Source organism: Thamnophis elegans, chromosome 7 (assembly GCF_009769535.1).
Source record: "Thamnophis elegans isolate rThaEle1 chromosome 7, rThaEle1.pri, whole genome shotgun sequence".
Lineage (NCBI taxonomy): Eukaryota > Metazoa > Chordata > Lepidosauria > Squamata > Colubridae > Thamnophis > Thamnophis elegans.
The window spans coordinates 75,531,968-75,541,977 of record NC_045547.1 but is presented as its reverse complement, the minus strand read 5'-3'; the positions used below and the strand labels follow the sequence as shown (position 1 = coordinate 75,541,977).

Here is a 10,010-nt window from a genome sequence, read left to right as displayed (position 1 = left end):
GGGGATAAGAGGCAGGGGGCAGAGATGAATAGATGTGGCAGAGGAGAGGAGAGCAGTGGAAATCTATTGGCTGATCCTTGGGACAGAAGAGTCACTGCTGCTAGCGAAGCCCCACCTTAGCTCTGGGGATAAAAGGCAGGGGGCAGAGATGAATAGATGTGACAGAGGAGAGGAGAGCAGTGGAAATCTATCGGCTGATCCTTGGGACAGAAGAGTCACTGCTGCTAGCGAAGCCCCACCTTAGCTCTGGGGATAAAAGGCAGGGGGCAGAGATGAATAGATGTGGCAGAGGAGAGGAGAGCAGTGGAAATTTATCGGCTGATCCTTGGGACAGAAGAGCCACCGCTGCTAGCAAAGCCCCACCCTAGCTCTGGGGATAAAAGGCAGGGGGCGGAGATGAATAGGTGTGGCAGGCAACTAATCTTCTGGCCAGACAGACTTGTTAGCCTGCGGTGAGTGAAACTTTTTTCCCGTGGGCTGCTGGCGCTCCAAAGAAAGGAATCTTTAGAGTTAATTTCAGAGGGTTTGTCGTGTTTGGGGAGCTGATCAGAACAAAACCGTTAGTTTTACAAGCCCTGCGGTAGGATTCTGAACATCTAGCTAAAACAACGCGAGACTGTCTGATTGATCCCAGTTCGCGGTCTAGTCTCCGGCATCTTCAGGAAGAGTGATCGACGTTACGGAATCCTTTCCTTCTGTCTCTGCTTCTGTGACTTCCTCCTGCAGCAAGCAGTTCAGCTGCTTCTGAGCACAAGACAGGAACAACTCCAAACTGGAAAGGCTACGCTGACGGATCACTTGATCCAGCTGTCAGGACAAGAAAAAAAAAAAAAGCACACGTGAAGCAAAACGCAGGGAAATCCAAAGAAAAACGCACCCCTTGATTTAAACTCATGAGACGCGAAGGGATAGGAATTGGCTCAATTATTTCTAGCTCCAATCATTAAAAGCTACACTAAAAAACTGAGGCTATTATATTTAGATTTAGATTTATTTTATTTGTATGCCGCCCTTTTCCGGGAGGGACTCAGGGCGGCGAACAACTCAAGGGGGGAAAGGGAACATAGAACACAATACAAGTGATTAAAATAACCAAGAATCACACAGCCACACAGGTCGAGAGGGGAGGGGAACTCGTCAACCCCAGGCCTGCCGGCACAGCCAGGTTTTGACGGCTTTCCGGAAGGCCTGGAGAGAGGTGAGGGTCTGAATCTCTGCGGGGAGTTCGTTCCAAAGGGCCGGAACTGCCACAGAGAAGGCCCTCCCCCGGGTGGTAGCCAGATGGCAGCTTCTTATTACAAGGAAGAAGTCTCAAACTGCTGTCGCCCGCCAGCGGGCAGACTCCAGACAATGGGGAGGTTGGGGAGGAACATGGGGCAGTCCTGGAGTCTGGGGAAGGCTCTGGTGAGGACTCTGCGTCGGAGGCAGAGATGGGGCCAGGGCCGTCTGACAGTTATCAGCTGCCTTTGGAGTCGGAGATCAGTGGGGCAGAAGAAGAGCTGGAGCCTGTCCCTGCTGTGCACATGCACAGAGCTGCCAGGAGAAGGGAACAGCTAAGGAACAAGGGCCGACTCAGGAGTAAAGACCCAGGTGGACGGTGAATGGCCCCTCCCATAGGGAATAAAAGAGGAGCAAAAGGGGAGTGGAGTTTGCAGGAGACAATTAGTTCAATTCGTGAGGGTGAAGATCTGTTCCTGACTTCTTGCTAAGTAATTGCTGCTACAGCGTGGAGTTTGGAAGATATCGGCCTGGCAGCCCTCCAAGCTTGATAAAGGTCTGTAGTTGTGAAATCTTATGAAAGACTGTTTGCCTGGACTTTGCTGGAGAGGAATTCCCTTTAACTTAAACAAAAGAGGTTTTATCGGGACGAGGAATCTGCTTCATGATCTTAGGAAGCCTAGTCAGAACACAAATCTTCTCTAGATTAGTGTTTTTCAACCTCAGCAACTTTTAAGCTGCGTGGACTTCAACACCCAGAATTCCCTATTCCCCATCACCAAAGAGCTGGCATATTGCACGGTATCAAGTTTCTTGGGCAGAACTGCAAGGTAGTTTAATAAAATATTGTGGGAAATGTCTTTTCCTTCTTTCTCCTGTCTCTTTTTTTAATCATCTGTTTGCTACTGAATTCCCACCATTGAGGGATCTCAGAATTAATAAAACAGTTTCTTAGGGAGTCTCAAAACAATTTCAAGGATTCTGGAAGGACTTTTTCTTTGGTTTCATTCATAATTATACTTAATAGAAAAACACATAATGACAATCATGAATAAAATGACTTTCTTTTCTCTCAACAACTTGTTAGGCGTTGTTAGGAACACAGTCACAGAGTCTTTCATTAACGTTTCGGATACAATTGATTGCTCCAAACTCTTTGATCTGACTTGGCTGGAATATATAATGATACCGAGAACCCTTGCACACAACCTTCCAGCTTCGATTCCAGGAGTTTGAAGTAAGTAAATGGATAATTGCTTTAGTCTGGCGAGATTCTGTCTATAGGAGAATAACAAGAAAGAAAGAATTCAGAAGTAACCCATATATTTGTTCTTGATCCTTTGAGCCTGACAGCTCTGGTCAAGAGGAATAACTATTCGCAAGGCAGGAGAATGGTTCTTCCCCTTGTCCCAGAAAAAAGATGGATTATTTTTGGGGGGAGAAGGAATGTATGACAACATACAGGCACACATTACACAATCAGTTTTCTTTTCAAAGTAAAAACAAAGGCCCATATTGCACAATACAAAGGTTGGCTTATTTTGCTTTACCAAAAGCATCCAATCAAGTTAATTGTCAAGGAAACACCTCACTAAGTTTCTTTTGCTTGCCCTAAAAGGGAATTTCTTAAAAGACGTTAATGCCATTTAAGACTGAAATAAAAGATGCTCTTGAAATGCCAGGGTATTTTATTACCGTGTACTGGAATGTTGCACGTTCGCACAATTTAATAGTTGTTTTGTTTTCTACGCCTTTAAATACGGGCGTGATTTTGCAAATTGTCTTTCCCCGTGACAGCCATTTTCTCTTGGTGCCCGTCAGAGGTTGGTTCCTACCAGTTCGCACCAGTTCGGTAGAACCGGTTCGTCAAATCTGCTGAACTGGTTAGAAGAGGTTCCATCAGTGGCCACACCTACAGAAGAGGTTCCAAAATTTTTGAATCCCACCACTGACACACACACACACACACACACACACACAGACTCACACAGAGAAAGAGGAAAAGAAAGAAAGAAAGAAAAAAAGAAAAAAAGTGAGAGAGATGAAAGAAAAAAAGGAAAAAGGGACAGAGAGACAAAAGGAAGGAGAGAGAGAGAGAGAGAGAGAGAGAGAGAGAGAGGGAGAGAGAGAGAGAGAGAGAACACATGGCCGGCAAGCCACTCCCACCAGGTCACATGGCTGGCAAGCCACTCCCACAAAGGAGGCCACACCCACAGAGTAGGTTCGAAAATTTTTTGAAACCCACCACTGACACACACACACACACACACACACCAGAGACTCACACAGAGAAAGAGGAAAAGAAAGAAAGAAAGAAAGAAAGAAAAAAAGTGAGAGAGATGAAAGAAAAAAAGGAAAAAGGGACAGAGAGACAAAAGGAAGGAGAGAGAGAGAGAGAGAGAGAGAGAGAGAGAGAGAGAGAGAGAGAGAGAGAGAGAGAGAGAACACATGACCGGCAAGCCACTCCCACCAGGTCACATGGCCGGCAAGCCACTCCCACAAAGGAGGCCACACCCACAGAGTAGGTTCGAAAATTTTTTGAAACCCACCACTGGTGCCTGTGATAGAATCTCCAGCTAGAATGGGGGAAGGTGTGAAGAGGGGGATGAGCTTAGAGTCCTTGCACTGTAGGAAGTGGTTTCATTTCATTCATTTCATTTATTGAATTTCTAGGCCGCCCAATCCCGAAAGACTCCGGGCGGCTTACAGAAATGAGTGTATTGCTATTAGAATTATATAAGTTTGTTAAACCTAACAAGTATGATTATTGTTATTCTATCTGTAGTAAAAGGAGTGATATTAAGAACATGGAGATTGGCAGAAAAAAAAATCCATATATTGAAATACTGAATAATTGAGGAAAGTTTATAATTCAACCAAATATCTGTATTACTATTAAAAGACTGTAAGATTGTTAATTGTGTTGAATATGAAGGGTATTTTTTTATTTGTACTAAAATGTAACTCTGGTTTCACACTGTTCACACAATGATGTGTTTGTAGAAAAATAAAAAAAAACTTCTTTAAAAAAAGAATGGAAGATGACAATCCCACAGAATGACAGGTAATGTGTTTCTCTGAAAATAAGACAGGGTCTTATTTTCTTTTGACACCCCCCCCCCCAAATTAGCATTTGGCCTTATTTTTGGGGAGGTATTATTATCTTTGAGGTGCAGGAGGCGGGGAGCATAGTCACCTCATGGCTGCTGCTGTGTTGCAATATTTTCAGGGGAGGGCTTATTTGAGAGCATGCGCTCATGGGTTTATTATCTGGGGAGGTCTTATTTTTGGGGAAACCTTATACTCTCGTGCTGATCAGCTACAGAGAACTATTGCAAGTGACTGACCAGAAAGCTTTAAGGTCTGTGTACTTTTTAGGAATTAATTAGCTCGCTGAATATCCTTCCATAATTTGCACTGAACCTTATGTGGCCATCTGCCAGAAAGCTCCTAACCTCATTCCTCTGCTTAATAGCAGATCATTCATTCAGAGACGAATCTGAAAAATCTGTGCAGCCGAATGCCTTTCATAGATTAGGTGGCGTGTAGAGAGGAACCATCAAAGCAAATGGGCTGTTATGAATTAGCCACATACTTCAGTGAAAAGGCAACATCTTCTAGTCTTTTCCCGTGGACCTCTGTCTTGCAAGCTTGGAAGTTACAGGTATTTTATTTTTTGAAGAAAAAGGTAAATGGCTTTTTTTTTGTTTACATCAGTAGAAAAGCGTGGTTCGGTATCTGTGCTTTAATCATTCTGGCGCCATTTCTACCCTGTTTTCCCAAAAAATAAGACCTCCCCGGATAATAAGCCCAATCAGGTTTTTGAGTGCATGTGCTAAAATAAGCTCTCCCCTAAAATATTTAAACGCATGCACAGCTGGTCCCCATTTCCTGGGGGAAGGAGGAACATGCCCCATGTGCCTCGCATGCACCTACCACTCATGCACAAAAGGCCTCCCGGAGGCCACTCCCACAAACCCTAGCTACCGCGCCTCTTCTCTTAGTGGCGGCTGCAAAAAGATCGGCAGGCCCAGTGACGCTAGGGCTGGCAAGAGTGTGCCAAAAACAGACAGAACTTCCGGCTCTCTCTGGATCAGCTGATCTGCGGGCCACAGGCTGAAGTTAAGGAACTTCCTGCACCTCAAAAAGAATAAGACCTCCCAAAAAATAAGGCCAATTGCTTATTTCAGGGGTCAAAAGAAAATAAGACCCTGTCATTTTTGGGGGAACACGGGAGTGGAGGAAGAACTTGCAGCTGTCCTTCTCATTTCCTTTACAGATTTCCATCTAATGAATGTATGTATCTTTTGGTACATAGCAATAGCAGTTAGACTTATATACCGCTTCATAGGGCTTTCAGCATATCGCCCCCACAGTCTGGGTCCTCATTTCACCCACCTCGGAAGGATGGAAGGCTGAGTCAACCTTGAGCCGGTGAGATTAGAACCGCTGAACTGCAGATAACAGTCAGCTGAAGTGGCCTGCAGTACTGCACCCTAACCACTGCGCCACCTCGGCTCGGTTTCACCATGGCATCTACTAGATACCCATGCCTGTCCAGGTTTCTAATCATCTCCCTGCAGCAATTACCGTACTTTTTGGAGTATAAGATGCAGCTTTTTCCGTCAAAAAAGAGGGTGAAAATCTGGGTGCGTCTTATACACTAAATACAGCATTTTTGGCCTCCCGAAACCCTGCTCCCTTTGCAAAAATGGCCGTGTGTAGACTTCAGAGTCCTCCTGGGGGCTGGGGAGGGCAAAAATGAGTGAAAAACAGGACGTTTTTTGATCATTCCCCCCCCCAGCTCTCAGAAGCACTCTATAAGCCTCCTAAAGGCTATGCATGCCCTTTTTTTGACAAAAAATGGGCCATTTTTGGGAGGTCTGCAGAGTGCAAAACCTTTTTTTAAAAAAATTGCCGCTTCAAAATCTTGGAGCGTCTTATACTCTGGAACGTCTTATGCTCTGAAAAATATGGTAAACATGCCGATCTTAATTTCCAAAACTATCCTCAATTCAGAGTTTTAAAATCCCAGAGAATCAAAGTCTCTAGGATCACAGCAGAGGCCCGTATTTCTTGGTTCTTCTGTGTGTCGGATCTTTTTAAGTTTTCAATTGGGTCAGTTGCACGGAGAAGTCCTTTTTTCTGTGCTTCCTTGAAACCTTTGCACTGGAGAAGCTGCCAACAGCATCTTCCCTCTCATGCCAAAGTAGCACCGAGGTCGGATTTTCACTGGGACTCGTATCTCCTTTTCATGACTTCATAATCCCTTGCTTACTGGCCAGACGCCCTTCCTGTTGCCAATGCGGAGTTTTGTTCAGCAGATAAATTCTCATTGTGCCCAGAGAGAAATACCTGCCTCTAACTAGGATCGAACTCACAGCCTCCTGATTGTGAGGTGAGAGTTCCACCTCTAGGCCACCGCACCACTGTCTTCCCTGGGACTCCTTTCATCCCAGTAAATTCACTGTGTGAAGATTGGTTGCCAATATCACACAGGCTGGACACTGCTATTATGAGTAAAATATTTGGCTGTACTTTCAAGGCGGCCACAGAACACAGGATCAGTGCGTGCAGCCTTCAGTGCAAGATGGAGGGTAAATTACATCGGCTCATTCACCCAATAGTAACACGTAGGTTTGCCCCCAGTTCACAATTCCTCCAAGAGGAATGTGACATGCTGGGGAATGCAGAATTCATGCAGCATTGAGACAATGCTATTCTAACACCATTGATGCTGCTGTTCTGATCCTGGCTTCCCCAAAAAGCACGAAGCAGAGTCCTGGTCGCGGCAAAACCCCTTTTATTAAACGAATGTGAATTCCTCTCATTCACATTCAGCCAAGGCCTGGCAAACAGTCTTCCAAAGGTGAATTTATGACCACAGACCTCATCTAGCTTGGAAAGCTGCCATGTCAATATTTTCCAAATGCAGTGCTGTGGAAGGAAAGACTTGGCACAGAGTCTCTGAGATTCACGGACAGATCTTCACACTCCTGAAACCAACGAATGAATGAATCGTTTCCTGCAAAAGCCCACTCCACTTTCGCTCCTCTTTTTATTTCCTATGGGAGGGGCCAATCCCTGTCCACCTGTGGCTTTACTCCCAAGTCGACCCTGATTTCTTAGCTGTTCTTTTCTTCCGGCAGCTCTGCGCATGCGCACACTAGGAACAGGCTCCAGTTGTTCTTCTGCCTCACTGCTGTCCGGCCCCGAAGAGAACTGCCAGACGGCCTTGGCCCCCTCTCTGCCTCTGACACAGAGCCCTCATCAGAGCCTTCCCCAGACTCCAGGACTGGCCCATGTTCCTCCCCAACCTCCTCACTCTCCGAATCTGCTGCCAGCTCTGCTGGACACTGGTGGGCCTCAAGAGCTGCTTCCCACATTTTACTAGGCATGAAACACCTGAAGATCATCCCTTTATCACTCTGTGACATGATGCACCACTCTGGCCAAAGAAAAAGCTACACCGGTTCATCCCACACTATGACTTCCTTTAAATCCCCTCTTTAATCTTCGGAGCTGACTTGTTTTGTTGTTGTTGTTTGAGTGAGAGCAAGCAGTGGTGTGAAAATGCTCATAGAATCTCCTCGTAAATGTTTCTTTAATCCCAGGAAGAAGAAGAAGAAGGAAAAAAACCACCCACCACAAAACAGGCCTGGCTGAACAAGTAGGAAACTGAGCTCCAGAACTTTCCATGACCTCGTCTGCGCTGTCACTCTTGGCACCGATTGGCTGGTCATAAGGTCACCCTTAAAATGGGCTGAGTGACAAACGCAAACTTGTTCCGATGTATAAGTTGGACCTATCTGTGCATGGAATGTTTGCAGTGCTTTGATTGTTGGGAATGGATGCAGATCTCCAGGGGTGCAGATTGATTACACAGCTCTTGGCAGGAATTTAAGCTCCCAACATTTTGCACACTAAGAGTCCAACGTCCCAGTTGTTTATTGTTATTATTTGAAAGTATTTGGAGAGTGGGTAAAAAGGTAGACCCATGGGAAAGGCGTGCAAGGTGAAAGGATATCTTCTCTAAAAGCTCTTGAGATGCCATCATACCCTTCAGAGAAACCAAGAAATAGTCCTTTTTCAGCATGTCTCAGTCTCCAATGTTGGATGGATGGACTACTCTTTGAGAATGGCTAAATAAAGAATGGCTGCAGGATTTGGGTTTGGCTAGTCCAGGGGTCAGCAAACTGTGGCTCTGGAGCCACATGTGGCTCTTTCCTCCCTCTGCTGCGGCTCCGTCTCCGGTTGGCGCCACAATTTTGAGTGGAACTTCCGGTGGGTGGGGGGAGAGAAGCACAGCGTGCCAGGAGAAGACTCTATGGCAAGGGGAGGGTTTCCCAGTTGTCTTCACAATTGATAGGGCTTTCGGTTATGACAGGTAGAGGAAAAAGTGCTCTGCACTAGGAGGAGACTCTATAGTGGGGGAACTGAACTTCCGGTCAGCTCCAGAATTGAACAGGGAGCTTCCGGTTATGATCTTTGTGGCTCCCGGTGTTTTCTTTTCTGTGGGAAACGGGTCCAAATGGCTCTTTGAGTGTTTAAGTTTGCCGACCCCTGGGCTAGTCTAAAGAAACTAAGAATTAGAGAATTCCAGTATTTGAGGGGATGCTACAAAGAGAAGAGGGTCAGATTATTCTCCAAAGCACCAGAGGGCAGGACAAGAAACCATGGTAGAAAACTAATCAGAGAGAGAGAGACCTGGAGCACACCTGGAATTAAGGAGAAACACCCTAACAGTGAAGACAATTAACCAGTGGAACAACTTGCCTCCATAAATCGTGGGTGCTCCATCACTGAATGTCCTTAAGAAGACTGTAGACAGTCACTTACTTATCTGAAATTGTATGCAGGGGTTTGGACCAGAAGACCTCCAAGGTCCCTTCCAACTCTGCTATTCTAATTCTATTCTAAAACCACCCAACGATGAGAACATCAAAACCACAACAATTTGCCATACGTTCCACCTAAACCATTATTCAGGTTTTTTTTTTGTGGTGCAGGAACCACAAAAGAAAGCTGCAAAATTCTGCAATTTAAATTTCAAGTCCCTGCAGCAGTCGATAAATGGTTAGATTTGGAGATGATCCAGTATTGGCATTGGCTGTGTTGCCATGCAGTCACGAGAGTCGTTCAAATGCAGCTTGAAGGATTTGAAAGGAATGGAGATTCTTCTCCTTTGAAAGTAGCTGTGGTATGAAAACTCCCTGCACTAACAGTCCATGCTTTCCAATTACAGGACTTAGATGAGATCTACAGTTAGGCAAGAAAAAACAAAATGCACAGGTACAGTATATGTGGCACTTTGTTCAATAGTAGTATTAATAGTAATATTAATAGTAGAGGAAAAATTTCCTGACAGTTAGAACAATTAACCAGTGGAACAGCTTGTCTCCAGAAGTTGTGAATGCCCCAACACTGGAAATCTTTAAGAAGATGTTGGATAGCCATTTCTGTGCAACGGTATAGGGCTTCCTGCCTAGGCAGGGGGTTGGGCTAGAAGACCTCCAAGGTCCCTTCCAACTCTGCTATTGTATTGTATAGTAACTGTGAAAGGGATCTTGAAGTCCTAGTGGACAGCCATTTAAAGAGGAGCCAGCCATGTGCAGCAGCTGCCAAAAAATGCAACACAGTTCTAGGCTGCATAAGCAGAGGGATAGAATCAAGATCATGTGAAGTGTTAATGCCACTTTATAATGTCTTGGTAAGGCCACACTTGGAACACTGCATCCAGTTTTGGTCACCACGATGTAAAAAATGATGTTGAGACTCTAGAAAAAGTGCAG

The 10,010-nt window shown here is 45.3% G+C and overlaps 1 protein-coding gene across 1 annotated transcript in view; it reads right to left on the bottom strand.

Moving 5' to 3' along the window:
• Window positions 1–381: 381 nt before the first annotated feature.
• The window catches only part of CCDC91 (coiled-coil domain containing 91), a 116,676-nt gene continuing 107,047 nt past the window's right edge, over window positions 382–10,010 (bottom strand). Inside the window, 1 exon segment of the mRNA XM_032221545.1 lies at window positions 382–807. Within this exon segment, the coding sequence (XP_032077436.1) occupies window positions 643–807 (165 nt within the window). The 3' untranslated portion in view covers window positions 382–642.